This window comes from Neurospora tetraspora, assembly GCF_033439725.1.
Source record: "Neurospora tetraspora strain CBS 560.94 chromosome Unknown B0H65scaffold_7, whole genome shotgun sequence".
NCBI classification, from domain to species: domain Eukaryota; kingdom Fungi; phylum Ascomycota; class Sordariomycetes; order Sordariales; family Sordariaceae; genus Neurospora; species Neurospora tetraspora.
In genome coordinates, this window is record NW_026944389.1 from 2,749,877 (window position 1) to 2,773,580 (window position 23,704).

The 23,704-nt window shown below is 52.5% G+C and overlaps 8 protein-coding genes across 8 annotated transcripts; 4 read left to right on the plus strand and 4 right to left on the minus strand.

Moving 5' to 3' along the window:
- B0H65DRAFT_433446 (uncharacterized protein) lies at positions 1 to 1,545 on the plus strand (the record flags this gene model as incomplete). Its single annotated transcript, XM_062825071.1, has 2 exons — positions 1 to 1,176; positions 1,225 to 1,545. 2 exons carry the CDS (start codon positions 1 to 3, stop codon positions 1,543 to 1,545), a joined length of 1,497 nt encoding a protein of 498 aa, XP_062678744.1.
- Positions 1,546 to 1,864: 319 nt separating this feature from the next.
- B0H65DRAFT_298670 (uncharacterized protein) lies at positions 1,865 to 2,721 on the minus strand. The gene has a single exon (XM_062823120.1). It carries the CDS (start codon positions 2,667 to 2,669, stop codon positions 2,184 to 2,186), a length of 486 nt encoding a protein of 161 aa, XP_062678745.1. The 5' UTR covers positions 2,670 to 2,721; the 3' UTR covers positions 1,865 to 2,183.
- A 1,985-nt stretch (positions 2,722 to 4,706) lies between these two features.
- B0H65DRAFT_298746 (nucleotide-diphospho-sugar transferase) lies at positions 4,707 to 6,394 on the plus strand. The gene is made up of 2 exons (XM_062823121.1): positions 4,707 to 4,927; positions 5,019 to 6,394. The coding sequence occupies exons 1-2, from the start codon at positions 4,787 to 4,789 to the stop codon at positions 6,198 to 6,200; spliced, it is 1,323 nt and encodes a 440-aa protein (XP_062678746.1). The 5' UTR covers positions 4,707 to 4,786; the 3' UTR covers positions 6,201 to 6,394.
- Positions 6,395 to 7,602: 1,208 nt separating this feature from the next.
- Positions 7,603 to 9,384, plus strand: B0H65DRAFT_476307 (uncharacterized protein). Its single transcript, XM_062827357.1, has 4 exons — positions 7,603 to 8,034; positions 8,115 to 8,577; positions 8,645 to 8,842; positions 8,920 to 9,384. Exons 1-4 carry the CDS (start codon positions 7,952 to 7,954, stop codon positions 9,193 to 9,195), a joined length of 1,020 nt encoding a protein of 339 aa, XP_062678747.1. The 5' UTR covers positions 7,603 to 7,951; the 3' UTR covers positions 9,196 to 9,384.
- Positions 9,385 to 10,445: 1,061 nt separating this feature from the next.
- On the minus strand, positions 10,446 to 12,395 carry B0H65DRAFT_298911 (general substrate transporter). Its single transcript, XM_062823124.1, has 3 exons — positions 11,964 to 12,395; positions 10,747 to 11,864; positions 10,446 to 10,663 (listed from the first exon to the last, which is right to left on the minus strand). Exons 1-3 carry the CDS (start codon positions 12,245 to 12,247, stop codon positions 10,461 to 10,463), a joined length of 1,605 nt encoding a protein of 534 aa, XP_062678748.1. The 5' UTR covers positions 12,248 to 12,395; the 3' UTR covers positions 10,446 to 10,460.
- A 1,089-nt stretch (positions 12,396 to 13,484) lies between these two features.
- B0H65DRAFT_433696 (Anhydro-N-acetylmuramic acid kinase) lies at positions 13,485 to 14,853 on the plus strand (the record flags this gene model as incomplete). Its single annotated transcript, XM_062825086.1, has 2 exons — positions 13,485 to 13,559; positions 13,615 to 14,853. The coding sequence occupies 2 exons, from the start codon at positions 13,485 to 13,487 to the stop codon at positions 14,851 to 14,853; spliced, it is 1,314 nt and encodes a 437-aa protein (XP_062678749.1).
- A 53-nt stretch (positions 14,854 to 14,906) lies between these two features.
- Positions 14,907 to 17,212, minus strand: B0H65DRAFT_298779 (uncharacterized protein). Its single transcript, XM_062823122.1, has 5 exons — positions 17,030 to 17,212; positions 16,918 to 16,966; positions 16,448 to 16,853; positions 15,975 to 16,383; positions 14,907 to 15,898 (listed from the first exon to the last, which is right to left on the minus strand). The coding sequence occupies exons 1-5, from the start codon at positions 17,060 to 17,062 to the stop codon at positions 14,960 to 14,962; spliced, it is 1,836 nt and encodes a 611-aa protein (XP_062678750.1). The 5' UTR covers positions 17,063 to 17,212; the 3' UTR covers positions 14,907 to 14,959.
- On the minus strand, positions 17,213 to 22,641 carry B0H65DRAFT_298847 (uncharacterized protein). The gene is made up of 6 exons (XM_062823123.1): positions 22,192 to 22,641; positions 19,593 to 22,135; positions 19,157 to 19,517; positions 18,553 to 19,087; positions 18,217 to 18,483; positions 17,213 to 18,127 (listed from the first exon to the last, which is right to left on the minus strand). The coding sequence occupies exons 1-6, from the start codon at positions 22,308 to 22,310 to the stop codon at positions 17,363 to 17,365; spliced, it is 4,590 nt and encodes a 1,529-aa protein (XP_062678751.1). The 5' UTR covers positions 22,311 to 22,641; the 3' UTR covers positions 17,213 to 17,362.
- Between the last annotated feature and the right edge of the window lie 1,063 nt (positions 22,642 to 23,704).

A 23,704-nucleotide genomic window follows, 5' to 3' on the forward strand; every position in this document is an offset into this window, starting at 1 on the left:
ATGTCGGTCTTCTCTCTGATCAAACGGAGTCGGCAAGCAGCAAAGGAGCAAAACGCAAAGAAGGCCGAAAAGGACAAGGCAGAGGCCAAGGTCCCATACAAGCACGTACCCAAGCATGCCGCCGTTGATGCTCTCATGGGTGGTCCAACGGGCTGGAAGGAGGCCGATCGACTCAGAATCATGGAGGAGAACCGAAGGAGGAGTGCGATGACAGCAAACGGCATGGGCATGCCGAGCGGGCTTTCAACTCCAGTCCACGCCGGCGTCTTCACCCGCTCCAACACCAGTCTCACACACGTCTCATACAGCAACCCCAGCGGCTACGCCACACCCGTCCCTCACATTCCCCGAGCATACAGCTACCACGGCACGACCCCGGGGTGGAGCCATCATGGCGGTGAGATCAGTTATCTCTCGATCGACATGGCTGGAGCTGCCAGCAGTGGAACATCGATAAAGGGGAAAGAGAAGGAAGTTCGGCGTCCCAGGCTCGACTATGGCCCAACCAGCAGATCTTCAAGCAGGCTTTCAGCAGCCGGTGGACGATTTCTCCTCGAAGGAGGGTCCGGGTCTGCCCCCCGAACGAGGGACGGCTCAAGCTCCCCCGTCCAAAGCTCCAGCAACTCCAGCAGCTCGGAAGACGATTTGGAGATTAAGCCTGTGAAGCAATATACCAGCGCGGTGACAACCTCAAGTCCGCTCGCGGGACTATCGAGTCGGCCGGTAAGCGACACCGACTCTGTCCACCGTCTTCACCCCGGCCATGCCCGAAACATGTCGAACTCATCATACAAACAAGCAGGACGATCCTCGTCGCCCAGACAATCACCCTCGAGGAGTAGTCCGACCAGGGCAGGAGGAGGTTCAAGCAGCAACAGCAGCGCTTCGCTGAGTGCCGCCGGCATCCCGCCCGTCCCATCAATCCCTCCCATGCAATTCGGTGGCACTCTCGCCCTTCCCACCTCCTCGTCGTCATCCAGCTCCAACAACTCCGGGAGTAATAATTCCTCCTCGCACAGGAGTTCGCACCCAATTCCACCGCCCATGGTGGTAGAAGAAGATGCATCAGAACTCTCGGAAGACAGCCTCCAATCGACCGGCACCGGCACCGCCACTCCCCCCATCGGCACCGCCGTCTCAACGGCTCCCGGTCCCACAGCACGCACCGCCGCCGCCGTGCGGACGAACTCACCAAAGACCAAACCCACCCAGTTCGGCGCCGAGCTAGAACCGATCCAATCCAACGTCGTATCCAACACTACCGACAACACGCACACCGACTCCGGATCAGGCTTGCCATACAAGAAGTATTCCAGCCAAAAGGAACGGTCATTCGTCGCTACTACCGCTCTACCCACATCATTCGACGAAGCGAGCTTGGCGGTTCCGCAGCAATTGGTGACGCTTCCTCAGCAATTGGTGACGCTTCCTCAGCAACCGGCGAAGTTGGGGAAACGGCCGAAGAATACTACCTCTAAGGAGGAGGGAAGAAAGAAGAGTCGATGGAGCTTTATGAGTAGTAGGCGGACGGCTGTTGCTGTATAACCTGCTGCGGCTTTGTTTCTCTCGTTTATAATGCGTTGTCATCAATGATCGTCGTGGCTTAAACACAACAGCGAAGCGCTCCTTAACATCCCATTCTTTCTCTCCCTTTTGTTTTGTTTAGTGTGTACTAGGTGGAAAACGGGCGCCAGGAGTTATTATTATTTGGAAATCTGGATTCACAGCGGGGTTTTCTTAGGTAGAGGTAGTGTGCTTTTATGAGGTCACGGTGGAGGCATTTTGAAAACGCGGGTTTCTCTCACGCATTTCTCTTTGATGGATGATGGAATGATGGATAGGTAATCAATCCTGAGACTGGGTTACACTGGCATGATGGACACCAATGACTACTATCTTTTTTCTACCTATTCTTATTCCGAGAGAGTATATCATCACCCACAGCATATCCGACCACACTAGGTAGAACCTGGCTGAACTTTAACAACTTTGAAGAACGAAGTACCACCACTGCCTACTTTGCGATGCTTATCGAACAAATTATTTCTGATCCTACGACGCCTTCTCCTTCACATGTGAATATTGGGTGGTGGTGGCTTCTTGCGCCTGAACTGAACATTGAGGCCTAGATTGCAGTGCCTCCCTAGCGAGGATCATATCGTATCGGATTTATTCCCAATGAGTCAAGTTTGAAAAACATCCATACAATTCAATACTGGTTTGTTTGTTAGTTTGGTTCTTCGACCATAGGTTGAACAGGGGAGTTTTGGAGCTCTTATTGGCCTTTGAAGAGAGGAACTGTCCTCCGTTTGAAGTATTATGGGATAATGACAAGGGTTTAAGACGCCACAGAAGCCTCTTATGTCTCTCTCCGACTCCTTCAAGACTGGACGATATCGGTCTACGGTAGTTAACCGATAGAAAGCCGAACGCTTTCCTATATCCAGCAAAGCGTTGGCTTTTTGTACCAAACTAACAAACAAACCAGGGCTGGATTGTATCCAATTGATAGGATGGGGATGGACGGCAAGACTGACACGGGTGCGGGAGCGGGAGCGGGAGACGCCAGCTTTCAAAACAGTAGGTGTGTACAGTTCGGCTCGTTCTTGTCTTTTCATTCTGAGAGTTGGATGGAAGAATTGATGGATGATAGGTGATTTTCTTAACATGTCTGTGGTGGTGTGATTTCTTTTTGTCAGCTTTCATTACAGCTAACATCCGCCAAGCCTGAAAGCACTATACCGCAAAAGAAAGCGGCATGAATCAGATTGCATTTCACTTTTTGTGATCCTGTACTGGGGCACCACCGGGGATGCTGTTTGATGTTTGAGCAGTAGAGTATGTACCTGTACCTATACAAGTCAGCTCTCCAAGAAAGAATCTCCCCGTCTTCCTTCCCGCCCATCGTCCTGAAACTCTCCCTTTTCTTTTTGTCTGTGTGTTTTGTTTCTCGCTAGATGAGCAAACCATCGGCAAAACCGAATACGTACTGTATGTAGGGCCAGTCCGTCCAGCTCTACCTATCCTGATTATTCAGCTTTCTCTCAAGTTTCACTTCAGTCAATGCAAAATTCGCATTGACCCGGACCCTTTTGGGAACTTGTGGTGATGGTCCCCAAGTTTCAACAGATGCCTAGTTCTAGGCCCTAGGCGGGCGTATCCATGCTCAATGCTACCCCTTCGTTCCGAATTACCCAGAAAGGGAAAAAGGCGTGATCTGACAAGCTTTAGTGTTTTTCATGCGGCGGCCGACGCCAGAGGGGTCTGGACTCTGGCGTGCTTTGAGCTTGGTGGCCGTTGCTACAGCTCAGCTGAAACGAACCCCAGGACGGCCTGCTTGGCCTATTTGGGCTGGGGGGAATGGCGATGAGGGGAGGCCGACTTGACCGGATTAGTAATTGTGAGGGGTTCTCGTTTTTGGACCTGTTAACATTCAGTCCTTTGAGGGTTGTCTGGACTCTGGATCCAATGTTTCGTGGACGAAACGTGGGGGGTGGGATCATAAGGAGTGTTCAGTGTACAGATTGCTGTCTACTTTGCAGTCCAAACTAGATGCCGAATGATGGCTTAATGGCTGCTCCATGCCACCTCACTGATCGTGGGGAGCTGAATGACAGCACTGCTGTCACCGGTGTGAATCCTGTTGCATTCGCGGTTCTTGGGAAGCGAGGCTCATAGGCAGAGGGGATCCTACGACGGAAGACGGGGAGATCAAAACCGAAAAGCGTGGTTGAATGGTTCGACAGCGGGACAGCCAGAAGATGGTCGGTCAATCTCTTTGACGAGGTTGCATTCAGGGTCCAAGACCATGTGTTGCTTGGGATGCCTGGCCTGGTTTCGCTGTAACATGGATAGAATCTGTGCCTATCCGCAAAGGGAAGCGTGGAAGACGCCCGGGTTAGACCATCGCACCGATGGACGAAGTACAACAGGAGCACATGGCTCGTGGGCCAATTTATTGGCGATAATAGCTCGCTTCCTCGTGCAATGCGGTGTCTGGTGAATTGTTTCGGAGCGCCAGTTTAGAGAACCCAATGCGCAACCGTTGCAGGGTGAAATAGCCAGGAGAAAACCCGGTGAACAGAGATTGCCTCCCGTTGGTTTCCTACGGGCATTCATCACATCGCACACACCGGAACGGTGAGATAAGGTAGGTTGGTTTGGGCCTCACTCGATCCCCGAGTCGACGAGCGGCGTTGTGCGTTCTTGAAAGACCGCGCGGGTGGATGCCGACATTGGAATGCAATGACGTTGGCGACTCCTGGCGATCGTTTCATGTAGTGTACCTAAACATGGTTGGAATGTGCAAGGTGCGGTGTCTCGTAGAAGTTTGGAAGAATGGAAGGTCAACAGAGCGACAGGGGCATTGCGGGAGGGGAGGAGTCAGCCACGGACCCACTTCCCCAACTGCAGATAATCTCCACCCAAGCCCCATAACGCACCGACACCGTGGCAAGTGGAATGTGGCATCTTTGGGCCTTGGCGGCGTTATCATCGTTATCGCGCCGCGACGGGAGCTTCCCCTAGCTCCAACATCCAGAACCTTGACGGATGCCATCATCATCATCATCGCCAACCGGCGCAATCGCTTGCTTTGTTTACCTTTCCCACTTCCACTTCGATAGCAATTGAAATCGCACTGCTTTACTCCTACCACCCGATGCTTTTTGAGCCTTTGTCTTTTGCGGTCTAGCTGCCACCTTCCTCTCTTTTGTCCTGTCCTGCGCAGCAATTCCCTAGTCTCGTCGCTACATAGGGGGTGGGTGCCCTGTGTCGCGCGTGAGAGATGGCGCCCTCTTCCACCATCTCCAACATTGTCGGCGCGCCATTGCAGCTGGTCTGGTTTCTCTATGACGTCGCCGCCGAGACCTCGACTCCTACTCTATTTCTAATCTTCGTGTCGCTCGTTGGACTTGCTTTCGGACTTGTATGAGCCCCTTCTCTTTCTTAGTTGCCCCTTTCACGCCGCTTATGCAAGACCTTGACTAACACTCGCATCTTGCTTCCACCTGGCATAGATATACATCGTCCTGCACATAGTCGCGCCCAAGCCTCGCCTACCGTACCCGTCCGAGAAGACCTACATCACCACCAACCCTGATGGCACCATCAGCAAGCCCCGACCACTGCCCTGCTGGTATGACCGCTGGCACGCCGAGAGCCGTCTGAAGGAACAACCCTCTTCAACAGCCTCCTACCCTACCATCCCCGCCGGCTTCCCCGTCCCCGACTTCGGCACCGTCGAGCCCGCCGAGGTCGAGATTAGCGTCGTCATCCCCGCCTACAACGAAGCCGACCGACTCATCCCCACCCTCGAAGAAATGGTCGCCTACCTCGACGAGAACTTTGGCCGTCCCGTCACTTCTTCCACCTCCGGCATCAGCTCCCGTCCCACCTCCAAGGGCACCGGTACGCCCAAGCCGCACCGCAACGTCTTCAAAGACGCCTCCGCCCACAAGCGCCAGCACCCGCCTTCGGGCTACGAGATCCTCCTAATCAACGACGGCAGCACCGACCGCACCGTCGACGTCGCCCTCGATTTCTCCCGCCAGCATAACCTGCACGACATCCTGCGCATCGTCACTCTAGAAAAAAACCGGGGCAAGGGAGGCGGCGTCACCCACGGCCTCCGCCACGTGCGCGGCGAGTACGCCGTGTTCGCCGACGCGGACGGGGCCTCGCGCTTCGGCGACCTGGGCAAGCTGATTGAGGGGTGCGAGGACGTGGTCGACGGGTCCAACCGGGGGGTGGCCATCGGCAGCCGCGCGCACCTGGTCGGCAGCGAAGCCGTCGTGAAACGCTCAGCCATCCGCAACTTCTTGATGCGCTCGTTTCACTTTGTGCTTATGATCCTCACGCCGCCGGCGACGAGCCGGATCAGGGACACGCAATGCGGGTTTAAATTGTTCTCCAGGGCGGCGCTGCCGCATATTGTGCCGTATATGCATACCGAGGGGTGGATTTTCGATATCGAGATGTTGATGCTGGCTGAGTCGGCGCCGGCGACGCCCGTGCTGGCGAGCGATGGGAGTGTCATTGGCACGAGCTATGGGATCAAAGTTGCTGAGGTGCCGATTGGGTGGCATGAGGTGGACGGGAGCAAGATGAATCTGGTCAAGGATAGTGTCAAGATGGCGCTTGGGTTGGCGGTGTTGAGGGCTAGTTGGATGCTGGGAGTGTATAGGAGACGCCTGGCTTGATTTGGCAGTTTGAGACTGTTGCTTTGGCCACTTGAGCCGTGTTCTTTTTTCGCTTTTCCCTTGGATTTTATATGAATATCTTGCAGTTCTTCGGTTGTCAGATATCTCGGTTGCTTAATTATTCACACCGATGCGTTGCGTTTCATGAGCCAGTGACCGTCCCTTTTGCATGTTCCTTTCTTCCTCTGTTCTTGTTCCTCCTATTCTTCAGTATTACCGAGTTACCTCTAAGACTCCCCAACTCTTGGATGGACAAGACCCGATCGATCGTCGTGGTGGATCTCATATATTCAAGCAGTCACATTTCACCCTTTGACGGAGAGAATGCGAGGATGCGATGGAGCTTCACAACGGTTTCAAAGCCCCCTATGGACCGTGAGACGATGGTTAGGCTTCGACTACTACTGGGCAGACCGAGTGCCCTTTCCTAATTGGGCGAATTACGAGAGAGACTTGTTTGAAGTTTGTCTTCGGAATTCGAAACGATGTTGGATGTGATTGGTCCGCTATGTTGCATTCAGCGGCTTCGAGTCTTCGACGTTCGATCTTTTTACGACTTCTAGTTATGGGCCCGGCTTTCGTCGTCGCCGATGTCAAGTCGAGATCTGACGATTCTTTCCGCTCTCTAACCGAGAAGGAAAGAATATGACGATAGTATCGCAAAATTCGGCGGGCGGCCTCCCCGACTCCTGCCCAAGCACTCCAAGTTTGAACTCTCGCTTCGGCAGACATCTTCCGGAGTTGGAACGCTACCTGTCTCCACTCGGAGCTGCCTAGGGCATTGGGCTGAGCTTGGCATGCTCTTTCCTCTTTCTCAACTCATCCGACGAACCACCAAAATCACCATCTTTGGCTTCGTTTACCTTTTCTTCGTCTCAGATCGCATGCTAATTCCCCCTTTCTAGGCGCGGCAGTGTTAGGAAGCAGCTGAACGCCTGCAGCTGCACCAGAGACTCGGCAAAACTGCAGATAAGTGTGACGTTGGGAAAGAGCACCCCACCCAGATTTTCCATTGTTGTAGTATTTAGACCTGGCCTGGCTCGCCATTCCTCTTCTCTCCCCTCAAGCCGCCAATCAACCATTTTCCTTGACATTGCTCTCCATGTTTCATAAGGGTTTTTTTTTTCCAGCCTCCGGCGGACCAGCCGAGGTTCTTCGACTTACGATGCATGAAGATCACGCCGGAGCTCCATATGACGACGTTGACGGCTACGCTTGTTCAAACACCACACTGCGGCCTGCACCGCCCATGGATATCGAACCCCCTCGATTCATCCCTGAGCCTCTCAGATAACCCCTATTTGCACGCAAGTGAGCGCGCCAAGTACCGCTTTTTTTCACTCGATGTGGTTTTACTCAACCAATCCTGCTGCTGGATCGCTCCCAAGAAACCTTGCGACCCGTATCAACTCACTAGAAGATTGGTCGAAGCCCTTGTCAGGCTTTGCTAGTCCGGATCTTAGCGCAGGTTGAGTAAAACCACATCGAGTGAAAAATAGCGGTAGAAGTATCTCTTTCAACGGTCTTGGCACCGAATACACACCAACCTTGGGCTGTTCAAAAGTTAGGTTGTACTAACCAGGGTGGGTGCCTGGGGATGGTGATCCCTTTTAGCCCCGGTTCAACTTCGACAAATGCTACATATTCGGGTTTTGTGATCTCAAAGGATCCTCTTTCTTTCTTTTTTGTTATCTCGAGGCATCGGGACTCTCAGCCGTAGCTGACTCCTCGATTTTATTTTCGCCGGGACAATGTACGCCCCCGAAACGACATGGACACGCGCATTCCTAGCCGTCGCGGTCGTCCAAGCCCTGGTCGCATCGTCACTTGAAGCGTGAGTGAGATTTACCTCTACCCATCCCATGATATTTGATCCGAAACTCTTCCATTCCTTCCTCGACTAACATATTCCAGATACGTCCTAATAGCCGTCGAGCGCTGCTTCGAGCCCGAGGTAATCCAAGTAGCCCGCGGCCACACGGTCCCCATGTTCTTCGCCCTCTTCATCTTCGGCTTTGTCTACCAGCTCTTCCTAGTGTACGACGCGCTGCGCTCGAGCAGCATGATTCAGATCGTCGGCTTGTGTCTGTACAACCTCTGTCTGCTCCTCTACGCCATCTTCCAGCCCTGGGAGATCAAGGACGCGCTTGAGTCGCTCGCGAGCAACAGAACGTGGGATGGCAAGCCGCTGCTAACGCCGGGGACGGATGCTTGGGGGGATAGTAAGCCGGCGTTAGTAGCGCTGGCGCTGGTGGTGGCGGTGGCGACGGCTATGTTCTATTCTGTAGCGTGGAAGCTGAGGTCGGAGTTTGCTTGGCTGGTTTATAAGGCTATTAATGCGGATCTGTCTATGAAAAAGCGGGTTTTGATCTTACAGGTATGGCTCCCTTCCATGTTAGCTCGGTTCTGTTCACTTCTAATACATAACGATGGCCCGCAACCAGTCTTATGTGGCCTTGCTCAAGTTCGATATGTTCTTCTTGCTAGGCTTTTTGGCCCAGAACATGATCTACGCTTCTGCCAACATGGGCAAACCCGAATTTGGATTGTCTATCGGCGCAATTCTCCTCGTTCTCTTGGTGATCTGGCTTGCAGTTGTCTGTGCCCTGAGGGAGAACAAGGTCGGCACACTTGTTATCATCGTAAGTCACTGGATCCATGCCAATCACAAATCGACGTGTTGATATTCTTCCCCGTGTCTAACTCGAGCTTTCTCCAGGTTGCCCATTTCGCGGCCGCTGGTTTTCTCTGCTACAAGCTTACGAACATCCCTCGAGCGCTCTTCATGTTCAGAGCCTTCGCCGCTATCACACTGGTCATGACGCTTTGCACCATCGGAATGGCGGTGCTCTGTCTAGTCAATTTTGGTAAAGGAGTGAAGACGTTTACTGAGTCTCAGCAGAGACAATCCTCGCACAATCTGCAAGAGACGGACTACGCATCGCCATCATACTTGTACGGTTATACACCGCGTAGGTCACCGCTTGATGATTAGACAAGTAGAGCAACTCTATCTATTGTTGTGTTCTACTTGATGAAATAGAATGAGAACTTCCCTTTAACATTGGGCAGATGATGGAGATCTTGCAAAGTGTATTTAATGATCAAAAAAAAAAAACTCACCGGATTCAACTACCGAAATTCCAAAACACAGCTAGAAAAAAAGACAAAAAAGACATACAGCACCTGGGATTCGCTGGTCGTCACCGACCCAACAACTAGGTAGGCGATCGGTAAGATTGTTTGTGTCGGAGGTGGAAGGATATGAACAGAATCTTTTGATTACGTGGTCCAGGTGATGTATTTTTTTTTATTTTTTTTTTATCTCTTGTCTCTTATAACCTTTTTGTCCCCTATTACTCCTTCCTCCGTTTCTTTCTTTCCTTTCTTGCAATTCGTTTTCCCACACTCTCTATCCGTTGGGGGGTGAAAAAAAAACCACCGAAGCGGGAAACCCTGAGTTGCAACAAGTCTTGTCTAGGAGACAATGCGTATAAAGAAAACAGTAATTGTTTTCTAGACATGGATTGTCTCCCAGGCCCCTGGAAGGCAAAAGTATAGGGTAATCTTCTAGGCTCTAGCAGGCCTAAAACTACCTAGAGGTATTAGGCCAAGAGGTTGAACGCCGGCGTTCCCGTCAATATCGGAATTGACATCGAAATTTCTTGTCAAAAATGAAAGTCACAGATTGGAATCCAACGAACATCACGAGCACGAATGAAATTGAAGAACTACTTCAAGAACCACTTGGCCACTAAGCCGGTTGGTTGTTTCTGCAAGAATGGCTGGTTCTTTCCGTTGATAAAGGGGATGTTGGAGGTTAAGGGGGAAGGTAGGACTTTGAGACTTTGAAAAATTTCGAATTTCGGACCCAACCCAAGGACACTACCTTACAGCGCTTGCCCCCTATAAAAAACATGGCTTGTCCCTATTGTCCAACCCATGTGCAGAAACGCATTTTCCCACTACGGCACATTTCAAGCATCGCCATCCTCACAATCCATCTTATTTCACTTGTCAGTTTCACTCTGGCTCCATACGATATATCTTCTTGGTATTGATACAGGAAACCTCTGGTTTCCTCCAGATCCTTATTTATCATCATCATCATTACTTAGAATACAACAGACACAACAGGCTCTACGTCCCATGGCGCCCAGTATCCAGTATTCGTCCTTTTCCCTCATCAGGGTGTATCATGATATTGTGGTGTTCTTTTCCTTCCCAATAATCCCGCTTCAAATGACTGCTCTTGTGCTCTTAAACACGTTCGCGATGAACAGAATCCTCTTTTCCGTGCGGATCGCTTCCGCTCTTTGTCGCAGAGCCATCTGAATGGTCCATGTCGGCTAGAATGTCACCATGCTCCCGATAAGCACGTTCCATGGCCGAGTAGAATGGGCTGTCCGTTGAGAAGAGGACATCGATCGATTCCAATGATCGGTTCGCCGTCTCCGGGTAAACTGGTGAGTGAATGAGTTAGCGCGACTATGTCTAGAGTCATCGAGCGATATAGGGGCGGTGGCAGGATAGGATTTGAACATACAAAGGTACACAATGGGAATCCAAAGAAGGTTAAGTCCCGCAAAGAGGAAGTAGGTCCTGTTCTCGAGATGTCTGAACATGATGGGGTTGACCAGCACGGTCCAACCAACACCAATAGCCCACCCCGTGATACCGAAACCGTTGCCCTGGGCTCGCATATCCGAGGACCAGATCTCGGTAGGGATCAGGAACGCAACAGTACCCCAGGTTGCGGCGTAGCAGAGGTTGAAGAGGAACAGCATGGTGACGGCAGCAGGAGCAAATGAAGAAGCGCGCTCCGGATGGGCTCTCGCGCCTTCGTAGACACAGGCGGCAACGAGGTTGACGACGAACAAGCAGGCAGATCCGCCCATGAGGCACTTGCGGCGACCAAGTCGGTCCACGATCTGTGCGCTGATGATGGTTCCAACAATGCCGACGGTGCTGAGGCCACCAGTCAGGCCGTTCTGTGTGAGACGGTCGTAACCCGCGGCCGAGAGTAGGACAGGGGCATAAGCCGTCACGGCTGTGATGCCGGTCCAGGAACCCATGATCTGCAAGAGCAGACACAACCACGCCCTGCGGCCAAGATGGTGACCGGGCTTTCCGCCGACGCCTCGCCCAGCTAGGATCTGGGCGAATTGAATAGGGGAGCTCTTCTGGCTTTGCTTCGCAACAGCGGCAATCTCCTGGAATTCGAGCTCAATAGAATTAGGATCGTCGCTTCCTCGAACATGTTCCAGGACCTCTCGTGCGTCGTCGAGCCGGCCAACAGACGCTAGGTACCGAGGGCTGTCGGGTAGAAGTTTGATTCCAAGGACCAGGAGGATGGCGGGAAAGCACTGGAAGCCAAGCAGGAAGCGCCATTGAACGTCGGAGTTTCCGTTGTCGAGGAAGGACATGCCAAAGTAGATCCAGTACGCGACCGCGATGCCGAGATAGTTGGCGATGAAGACGTAGCCGAGAAAGCCGCCTCTGTGTGATGCTGTCGAGGTCTCGGAGACGAGAACGGGTGTGATGCCGGTGAGGGCGCCGGTGCCGAGACCGGTCACGACACGGGCCACGATCATGAAGTCGCTCGACTGAGTTGCCGCCTGCAGAGCGCCGCCGATGAGAGAGAGGACGGCTCCGATGAAGAGACTAAGGTGATTCCATCAACAAGCATTAGCTATCAGATCATTACTTCTTCAAGACCAGGCAGTGAGTGGCTTCTAAGATGTAGTAGGTAGGAGCACATACCCGTTAATGCGTCCAATCCTGTCCGCAAGCCATCCTCCGGCAAAGCAACCGAAGATACATCCGACGTAGTAGACTGATACAATACCACCCTGGTGAACTTCGTCCGTCACCGTGCCATCGGGCAAGCCGATACCAACCTCGGTGACATAGCGTGGAGAGGCATTAACACCTCCCATCACACCTTGATCATATCCTTCGAAGAAGATACTGATGAGGGAGAAGGTCTGGATGGCGAGATTGAGTTGTGTAGGCGACAGCCTCTTCCAGAGAGTGGTGTACCCCATGATGATGATGGGGGTGGAACGATATTGAAAACGTGGATGGATGGAGAAATGTTTGAAAGGGACATAGCGCTCCTTATGTATGAGACTCGCAAGCAATCGCTTGCTTACGATATGCTGCTATTCACGCGGTCGAGTGTCAACACCAAAACCTCTGCCGGCATATAACTTGTTAGCGTGGCACCGCCACCGTACAATAATGAGGGGGTTGGAGGTGAGCAAGGCACCCATCTTCTGTGAGGAAAATAAAACTATCGCCACTTCGCCATTCGCCGCGCTAACATTTTGAATGCCGACAGAGCTGAAGACCAAGGAACCCGGCAGTTTGGAAGGACCAAGGCTAGATCCTGCACATCCTGTTTAACTACCCCCTTCATGACAAAATTATGGTGACCGCGCATAGGTTACCCCGGACTTTGATGATCCAGAACTCGGCCATTAATTCACCAAAAAACATGGGTTTTACTGCAACTTCATGAGCAGTCAATGCTCCTTCGAGCTTCATACACTCTCTTAAGACTTGGGATATGTGGTCGTGAAGAGAATGCGTCCAGTCTTCATCAGGGTGAAAACCCGATGTAGCGGTAACCATAATTTTGTCATGAACGAGAGACTCCGTACCTTAAGCGAGTGTGCATTGTCCCTGTTCCCCACGGGGATCAACGTCTCACGCTTCCCCGGCGGAGTCCCCGCATTCCAAGGATTTTCCGGCCATCCCCAGAAACTGGGGAGAATCCATCATGTGGAGGTGTGGGTGAAGAGTGTCTGGTGACTAGGTGATCCTGTCTACTTGAGTCGTGAAAGGGTTGCCAAGTCCGTATAACCGCTTAGCCGTCAGAGCGTGTAACCGCTTTACCGTGGCCCAGCAGTGCTCTTCACCGCTTAACCGCTTGACCGTCCACCATGGTTAGCGCCGTGTGTGATGTCGATGGGCCGAAAACCAAGGATCTTGGCGAACCTTGTCCCGAATGGGGCCCCGGCTCGCGCAAGAAATATGGCATGTAAGCGGCCGGTTAAAAGGAAGGCTGAGATGGCCAGATGCCCTGGCTGTCCGGTTACGCGGCCTAGCGATTCGTGCCTGACGGCGTTCCAGATCGTGAATTGGGGCTCTTACTCGCCTCTTAACCGCCTCCCGGGAGAATTGAAATAGAAGTCGCTGCGCTTCGGACGACTTCGTGAACTGCAGATCTCCAAGACATTATTTCCTTTTTTCCATTGGTTAGAGGTAAACAACACAGCAATGGCTGACTCAACGACCAACGGCGGGCAACCGCTCGATCTCCTCGTATTGGGGATGAACAGTGGCACATCGATGGTGAGTGAATAAACTGAAACGAAATACCGACTATGAAAACTGATGATGATATCAGGATGGTATCGATTGTGCGCTGTGCCACTTCAGGCAAGAAACACCAGACTCGCCCATGCACTTCTCCCTCCTCAAGTACGGAGAGGCTCCCATGGATCTAGACCTGAAGAAGCGTGTTCTGTCCATCATCAAGCATGACCGGACATCTGCTTCCGAACTTTCAGAGGTGAACGTCCACCTTGGCGAGACATTCGCCGCTGCCGCGATCCAGTTCTGCAAGGAGAACGACGTGGACATCAAGAGCCTCGACGCCATCGGCTCCCACGGCCAGACCATCTGGCTGGCCAGCATGCCGGACGAGGGCATCCCCAGGTCTGCTCTGACCATGGCCGAGGGTACCTTCATGGCCTCGCGGACAGGAGTCACCACCGTGACCGACTTCCGTGTCTCCGACCAGGCCGCCGGCAGGCAGGGAGCGCCGCTGATTGCCTTCTTCGACGCGCTTCTGCTGCATCACCCTGGCAAGCTGCGCGCGTGCCAGAACATTGGCGGTATTGCCAACGTCTGCTTCATCCCCCCCGAGGGCCCAGAGCACGCTTACGACTTCGACACCGGCCCGGGCAATGCTCTGATCGATGCCGTGGTCCGCCATTACACCGACGGAGTGCAAGAGTACGACAAGGACGGCGAGATGGGCAAGAGAGGAAAGATCAACCAGGAAATGGTGGACCGCTTCTTCACGAGGATACCGTACTTCAGCTGGGACCCGCCCAAGACGACAGGCCGTGAGGTCTTCCGCGATACTCTGGCAGACGACCTGATCAAGGAGGGTGCCGAGCTGGGCATGTCGCCAGATGACGTTGTTGCTACTGTCACCAGAATCACTGCCCAGGCCATCGTGGATCACTGGCGCCGCTATGCGCCCAAGGATCGCCCGGTTGACGAGGTCTTCATGTGCGGAGGTGGCGCGTACAACCCCAACATTTGCGACTACATGAAGGAGCAGTTCCCGCAGGTCAAGATGTTCATGCTGGATGCCGCGGGTATTCCGGGCGGTGCAAAGGAGGCAGTCACGTTCGCGTGGCAGGGTATGGAGGCTGTTGTGGGACGAAGCATCCCGGTCCCAGACAGGGTCGAGACGCGCCGGCCGTACGTCCTTGGAAAAGTCAACCCGGGAGAGAACTACCGGAAGGTGATGACGAAAGGCATGTTGTTCGGTGCGGGACGGGAAAAGCTGGACCACGTGAAGGAAATGATCAACTATGTGGACGGTAAAGTGTTTGATAACAAGTGGGCATAGATGTTGATAGTTTTAAAAAAAACAAAAAGCGAGTCGTTTTCAGGCATCTTTGTATTCCCTCCTTGACGCCATTACACCTGTTGCCGGCAGCCATTCCATTACATGCTCAGAAAGATAGATAGCTATTTGACATGGCAAACGGCCAAGTCCAGTCTTGCAGCAGCTCGTCAGGAAGTTGGAATTGGGCCGATAAGTCAGGGACTGCCGCTTCGTCCCAACTGTTCTTCGATGTGCCCTCTCGAAAGTCGGAAGCAGAGATATCCGCGGGATGTTGTTGTGCTTGGGTAGCTCGCCCACCACCTCGGGAACCTATGTACTCTTCAATGCGCCCAACAAGACTTCGAATCCTCTGCCCAGCGCCGCCACTTCGATGAAGGCAAGCTTCCAGGCTTTCCAGCAGCACGGCCATGGAGAGAAGCAGGTCCCGTACGACGCAGCATGAGCTTTCTGATAGCGGTCCTTCCATGACCGACCCCAGAATGGTGCCAATCCCGCCGATGTGGTATATCAGAGGCGCGCTGATTGCTCTCAGGTATGGCTTGGGTACCTGGTGGAAAGTAGCCAATATGTCACTTACAACGGAGCACTTCCTTTCCACATCAAGATCAGCCTCGAGAGAAAGGGAGACCATCTTCAGGAGAGCCATCGTCGCTTGAATGTTGGCGGCTTGGAATCCGTAAATATCTTTAGCTGGATCGCCGGTAGCCGGCTGGAGTTGCTTGAAAATGGGCGGCAAGGTCATGTACAGCTCGTTAACGCGATCCTGGCTGGACACGTTGAGGGATGGAGTCGATACAGATTCGGCCACCAAGTGGAATCTCGAAGACCGAGTTCGCAACCTGCTCAAGTTATGCTCCAAGATACGATATAGATCCGTGGTAAAGTTCCACCCGACTATCCAATGGGTTCTCTCCAAAGGCGCGCTTTCAGTTTCGTTACAGTTCCTGCCTGTAGGATACTCGACTTTCGCATGGCTTTCTTGAAAATGGATGCAGCCATCCCAGACAATTGACGAGAGGACATCGAGCGTGTAGAATGACCAATACTACATCTGTCAGTACAGACTACAGTAGAGTGGGTGCTGGAAGTCGGGAGCGTTCCGCGGCGCACAACAAACATACCAATCTCCGACGCTCTTCTCTCTCTGTGGGATGTAATCCAGTCGGCCAGTTGGATTCGTCGTGCCACTGGTTGATGGCAAGCATGGTGAAATAATGGCCGATGTACATCTGCATCGCTCCGATCCTGGCGTCTTGAAGGCTTGCGAGCGCCAATAGCGCAAGGCCTCTAAGGTAGTCAAAGTCCTGACATTGAAGAAGGTCTTTGGGAAGTGCTTCTTCTGCGGCGGCAAAGAACATCTGTGCTGGCATTATTCCCACCACATCCTGGCCACCACTTGGCGCGCCGTCCCTCACACGAGCTGAAGCAAGCGCACAAGCCGCCATCACAGAACAGAAGAATGCACGGCTGCGACAATGTTCCAGCATTTCAAGCCTCTGATCGAGCCTGACGGGGTCAAAATAGGGAAAGCTAGACCCGCGCGTATCAGGAATTGTATTCACTTTTGCAACGCGACGTCAAACAGGGGACTCACATGGGGTAAACGGTCTTGTGGTAGACAGATAGCAGCTTCTTGATGACTGAGGTGGAAGTTCGGGCGAAGCCTTGCCATGCTGGGCTCAGAGGCTCACTCCGGCGCTCGTTTGTAGCGGAGCTGCTTGCGTCGGCCAAGTCCATACGGTCATCGTCGCCGACCTGGGGTGGCTGAGTAGTAGATGGAAGTGCAACAAGCTCTTCAGGATGAACCCGTCGAGCTTCGCTAGCGATACCTTGGCCATCATCTGGACGATCGCCTGGTCCTGCCGTCTTTGGAGAGCTTCGGCCACGCCTCAAGGGCCGAAGATAGGTGCATGAGATATCGAATTCGGCACAGTTTTGACAACGACTCGGGTCTAGCAGATTTTCCTGGCATTTGATCCGACGTTTATGGCAAAAATCACCTGAGAATATGTCAGCTGGATCGCGAAGGTCTCTTTGTACATCTGAATCTGCCAGCTGCCTTACATGCCCTCGAATTTCGCAGCAGTCGGCGGGGTCTATGAGATGCTGGCATCTGATTCAGGTCGGAGGTATAAGCATGGTAGGTATCGCGATAGATGATGACGAGGAAACATACATTATCGACACCAAACGGGGCCTTGTAATGCATGATCCTTGTAATGCATGACTGCTGTGCCTCCAATGGTTTACGTAATCAAAAACAGTGCTAGTCGGTTAGATCGGTCTAGAACATGTAGATCCAATCATGCTTCCAACTCAGGGGGGTGCGAGCGTATCGCACTTGGGAAATCCCACTTTTCAATAACAATGTTCGTCGGTCAACTTCAAAACTTCGAACCCTCGCATCTACCCTCCGCAACACGATATAATAAAGTAAAATATCGGTAACAGAGTTGGGGAAACAGACAGGCACTGACCACCTCCCCAACGGGTAGAGTAAAAAGCCCCCTCATACCCCCATCTCCTCCAACACCCCCTCCAAATCCTCTCCCTCCCCACTAAACCTAACCATCTCCCAAAACACCCCCTTATCCTTATACAACTCCCCCGGCGAACCCACCTCCACCACCCTCCCTCCGCCCATCACCACAACCATGTCATAATCAATAATCGTCCTCAACCGATGTGCAATCGTCACCAGCGTCCTTGTCTTCTCATCCCCGGCGTCGAGTTCCTGTCGCAGTGCCACTTGGACCCCCCTATCCGTCTCGTAATCCATGCTCGCCGTTGCCTCGTCTAGGAGCATCAGCTTGGACTTGCGGACTAGGGCCCGGCATAGGGAGAGGACTTGGCGCTGGCCGTGGGAGAAGTTCTCGCCTTTGGCTAGGACGCGGGTGTCGAGGGAGAGGGAGCCGGGGGTGGGTGAGGAGGAGGAAGGGGAGGAAGAGAGAAGGGGGGTTCGTTCGGTTGGTACCATCGGGTCGTTGCCGTCAATCGTCTCGGTCCCGTTGATACTGTTATCACTGCTGCTCTCGCGGAAATCAAAGGACGCAATGCCGGTGCAGGACCTCAGGGCGCTCTCTAATGTTTGAACGGGCACGGTGCCGGATGGGTCGAGGTTCGTTCTGACGGTGCCGTTGAATAGTGTGGCTTCTTGGGGGATGATGGTCAGTGCCTGCCGAAGTCTCTTGAGTGAGATTCTCGTAATGTCGACGCCGTCGTAAAGGATTTGCCCGCAGACGATGTGGGTAAAGCGGAGGAGGGAGAGGACGAGCTAGAGGATAGAACGGGATGGTTAGCCTAGCTGTTCTCTATGAGAAGTACATGGGCAGAAGGAGTTATAGATGTGGAGATGTCGCTTACTGTGCTCTTTCCTGAGCCTGTACGTCCCACAACGGCAACCCGTTGACCAGCCTTGAATTTAAGACTGATGTCCTTCAGGATGTCAGGGCCGTCAGGGTCGTATCTGACCGTAACGTTGCGGAACTCAATCGCGCCTGCCCTTGGCCAATCCTCAGGAACTTCAAGCAAAGAAGAGTCTTCATGGCTTTCGCTATCGGTGTCGGGTTGACGCAAGCCGCCTTTCTCGTCTTCGGCAGGAAGCTTGACGTACTCCTCAACGCGATGGAACTGTCATGGGATTAGCTCAGGTCCATCAAGATGCTTGTGACCAAGGTAAATAGAAGCAACAAAACTTACACTCTGCAGCTCGACCTCCAAATCATTCATAAACCGCACCAAAACCAGAATCTGCGTATTCAGGCCCGTCGCATTGCTCAGCGAAAAGCCCACCAATCCAGCCTCCACAACACCGACCTTCCACAGTGCAATCGCACCAGCAGAGACAGTGACCAGCGCCGCGACAAAGTCGACCCGAACACCGACCCACCGATTCAGGTTAAACGAAGTTTCCTGGGACCGCGAGAAAGACCTTAACCGGTCCGCCAACTGATCACGGAACGTCTCGGGCATGTTCTGTCTGGCACGGATAACCGCTAGACCAGACAAGCTGCCACTAAACTGGGAGAAGACGGGGCTCTGGCTGGATGAGACCAACCGCTTGAGGACGACAGCTGTTCGGATGTACATCTCGCCGCAGAGGATACCTATTCCGACCGTGCACAGGGCAGGGAGCATGAAGATAGGCATGATGGAGCTGACGGCTCCGACACGAAAGAAAATGGCCATGCCAGCGTCGATGAAATATCGGACGACTGTGCTTAGTTGACTGTCCCTGTTTGTTTTGGAATTGATTGGTTAGCATTGGGTTTCGTAATTTGAAGAGCAAAGGACAAATACTCACAATGACCCAACATCTCGGCTGAACCGATTAACAACCCGTCCCACTGGTATGTTCTTCCACCAGCCCAGCGAGACATTCAACACTCCCTCTATGAGTCCCCTGTGTAACTTGCGTGCGGCCAGCCATGCACCTCGGTTGAAGATCAACCAGCTGATTCCGCTTAGGAAGGCCTGGCCGACGTTGAACGCAGCGTAAATGGTGATATAAAAGGCAACATTAACAGCCTCTTTCTTGTTGTAGGCATTGACCCAAACTGAGAGCCACCAGGTCGTTCCAAGAAGGACAGCATTGGCAATGACATTACTGGCGAGAGCTAGAATAACGTACCCAGGGCCACCCCAGTGCAGCATGTACCTGAGGACTAGTCGCATGGAGCATTGTCAGCTAAGACCCCGGCGCGGGAGGAAAACATGTAAAAAGTGGGTATGGGTCTTACAAGTAAAGCGTCCTGATGTTCCGCTGGCACTCATCTCATTGGATATTTCGTCTTTGATCTTGGGAGAGCCCGCCCGGTTTTCGCCCTTTAAGGTGGTTGTACTCTCTTGGGACTCCTCATTGTTGGTGGTTCCGTATTCCAGTTCCACAGGTGTGCGGACAACACCAATGTTCCTTTCAATGTTCTTGACCGTTCCGGCTTCCATTGTGATTGCGAGATCGGCTTGGGAAGCTACCCAAGGCATTTGAGTTACCAGAACGACGGTCCTGCCCTTGAGCATATCACTGCAGAAGGAATGCTTCCACAGAGACGCAGCCGTTTTGGCGTCAAGGGCAGAGAAGATGTCGTCCAGCAGCAGTAAGGGGGCCTTGGAATAGAGAGCTCGGGCAACTGCCACTCTTGACTTTTGTCCCCCGGAAAGTGAGGTGCCATTTTCTCCAACCTCAGTCAAGTCTCCTTTGGGAAGCTCTTCAAAGTCCAAGCCCAAGCAGCATGCCTCAATAACCCTGTCATACCTGACCTGTTCAAAAGGAGCGTGGAATAGGATGTTGTCGCGTATTGTCTCGCTCTGAAGCCACGGTGTCTGGGAGGCAAAAGCGACGTCGCCGGGCCTGGTCACCGTTCCCTCTGCAAGGGTGGTCTCTCCCAAGATAGACAACAAAAGGCTCGTCTTCCCACTCCCGCTCTGACCATTAATTATGTTGAGGCCGCCCTCTACAAAGTCGATGGAGATATCTTTTAGCAGAAAAGGTGCCCTCTTGCTCCGCCGGAAAGTCGCTTTCTCGATCTGCAAGGGACCTTCTGGGTACTGGGTTAGCGGTGCTGTATTTGAGTAAAATTTGTCCAAACGCTCAATCGAGACATGTGCGTCAGTAAGGTTTCGTGATATCGAGGATACAAATTCCAGATTCCGCCGCAGGATCGTAACCACGGACAAAGTGGTGAAGGCGATAGGAGCAGTGAGAGGCTGCTTGATCACCCCGATGTACAGGCTGAAGATGAGCAGTAGGGTGATGACGGGGATAAGCTCGACACACTGTCCGAGAAGAGCGTGCCATAGGCAAATGTGCCAAAGTTCCTTTTGCTCATTCTCTCGCGCTTCCTGAATGCGTTTAATGATGGCATCCTCCCACGAGAAGTACTTGATAGCTTTGATGGCTTCGAGGTACTCGGAGATGAGAGATATGCGTGAGTCCTGCGCCAGCTTGACCTTGCGTTGCGTCTTGCCCATCATGCGGGCAATCCAGACTGGGAAGGACATGGAGAGCACCAAGAAGGCGAGACCGACCAAACTCGTCCACCCGACCATCTTATAAAGGCCGATGATGCTGATGACAATGCCTACGGGCACCCCGACAAAGCCCGTGACGGCATCTCGAGCCTTAAACACGGCATCAACGTCACTTGCCATCAGATTGGCCAATCTTCCTGCCGACGTGCTTTGCGTTCTTTGCTCTTTGGCACCCCTTGTGGCGATGTCATTGATAACATCGTCTTCGAGTTCCATACTCGACAAGGCCCTGTGGTAAAGCTCTTGGGTCATGGCCGACTTGAGGCGGACGACGAGTCTGGTTGACGTAAAGACGTACTGATGCGTGGTGATTGACTTTCCCATAAGACCCATGAAGAGCAGTGCAAGCCAAATGACGGGATGTAGCACAGCATCATTGGGGGATGATATATAGGTTAGGATCTGGTACATGGCAAAAGGGGCGACAAGTTCGACGGCGAATGAGGAAGCGATCCAAAAAGACATGGCAACGATTTCGCTGCGCTGGAAGGAGAGGACTGTCCACAAGGTCGTTTTGTATCTCTCACGGACCTTGAGAATCCTGTCAAGTAGGAGTGAGGGCTCATCATACCAAGGAAGTCCTGGAATGTCATCCATGTCGACTTGGGTGCGCCAACCTTTCCAGATCAGCGGAGTCAGCCAGCCAAAGCTGAAGTAGCGGACGAACCAACTGCTTGTTTCTTCGGGAGTAGGCTGTGCCTCGGAGATGTGTTTGTACACGGCCATATTTTCGGTGGCAGGCGGAGGTCCCCACTCTCTTGGAGTCACGAGCGCAATGAGCGATGCGAATGCTAGACTTCCGATAGCCCCAATCCCCGCGTTTTCAACCTCCTCGTCCGACCTCATCCTGAGAGAGGGGAGGAGATGGGCTGTGGTCAAGGTAACTAGCGAGGTGAAGAGGAGGAAGTTGATTTGATGCAAGCTCACGCGCTGCCATTTTGGCGTGGCTAGCAAACGGGCAAGACCTAGAAGAAAAGCCAGGCCGACAGGAAGAGCATCGTACCAGTACTGATGGTAGCGGTACCCGCTAATAAGGGTGAAGGTGAAGGCAGCGCCGCGTGAGAGTTGAGAAAAAATCTCATAAGGCAGACTGAATCGGACTGCCTTTGTGGTTTCTGGGATGTTGACCAAGGAACTGTAGCGGCAGGTGGTCTCTATTGCTGTCCATAGAAGGACGAAGGCAGCAAAACAAGTCTGGATGACGCCCGACTTGGCGATGCGCGAGGCCTCGAGGACCCAGTCAGCGTCCGGACTTTTAACCATGTCATTAGCAGATGATACATGTGAGAGAAGCTCGTATGGACTTACCTCTGTACGTGAAACTGGCCATGGTATATATCGCGACTTGGGATGCCCAATGGGGCCCAGTAACGGAGAGCCCAATCCATGATGTTGAGGTCAGACAAGCCAAACAATCGCTGGACCATGGTGTTGTTGGCAACCTCTTTTTATGAGCCAGACTCTGAAAGCAACTGTTTGACGATGGCGTGCATTATCATTCAGCTGAGTGGGCCTGGCCGTTGAGTCGCACCCGGGGATTGGTGGATATAACATCAGAGTGTGGGTGGAACGGATGATCTTTGCGGGTGTACGTGTAGTGACGATGGGAATTTGTGTTGAAGCCATCACCATGTCTTGGCTTCCTTTCTTGGCACAAGGTGGATACGATCTACAGTCCAGTACTGGAAAGTTTGTTAGCGCGAAACTCGGCAGCTGAGGGAATAGAAACAGGGGAATTGATTGGCCTTGGAGGCTATTTCACTGCGAACGTGGAGAAGAACACTTCGAACTCTCGCACAACGACCACCTCGCCGCCCCACTTCCACCGTCTCAAGCACCACTCATGGTGTTGACCTGCCGAGAGAATCCTACCTGACCCGTACTTACCTCCAAAGTACTGTATCACGCCAACAAACTCTCCAGGGCTGGATTGTATACATGGCTAGATATTTTCGACACTCAAACTGTTGAACCATACGGAGGAGGTGATTACGAGTGAAAGCGAGAGACGACGAAAGTGGTGGTGAATGTCTTGATTGATTTAAGAGAGAGAGAAACAAAAGGAGAAAGGGACAAAGTCCAACTATACCTATATACAGGTTAAGGTTGAGGATGTGATGAACGGCTTTCCGAACGGCATACTCAGCCACCTACGCATGGCCCTTGCGTTTCTCTTTGTACCTGCGGGTCCAAATGGTTGTGACATCCCCACCACACTTACCCACCCACCCATTATAATGTCACACCATTTGGACCCACAGGGTACAAAGAGACTGCGCCACGTGTGGCGGCGGAGCGGATGGTGGCTGACATCAGAGCACGACTGTCATGAGAAACTACGGCAAGGCCCGGGAACCTGGGCTGGAAGGTGCCCTGGCGGGACTTATCTCAGTGATCAGATTGTCCTTCTTGGGCATGTGTATGTTTGGGTCCTTGTATTCGGTTGCCAGGGCCAAGACCCTTTCGGGGTCCGTGCTTTTTTATCTTTCATTGTAATCCTCTGTATAGACCTACTTATGGAACTAAATGCTTAAGAAAGACGTCCGAGTTCCCGATGTGGACTTTCTTAGAAAAGTGGTCATAGACTAACCAGAATTGTAGAATCACTACCATATTACAGCATATTAACAATACAATATATATAAATAAAATACATATTGAAGATGGCCTCAGCGAGAGGAATCTAATAGTGTAACTAGTTTTTTAATACGAGTATAGGAAGTATAAATAGTTAATCAAAAGGTAATTTTGAGGAGTGGTCATAGGTCCAGTCCTCCATCTTCAAGTCCGTATCTGAATTCATATCGAAAAAGAAAAGCAC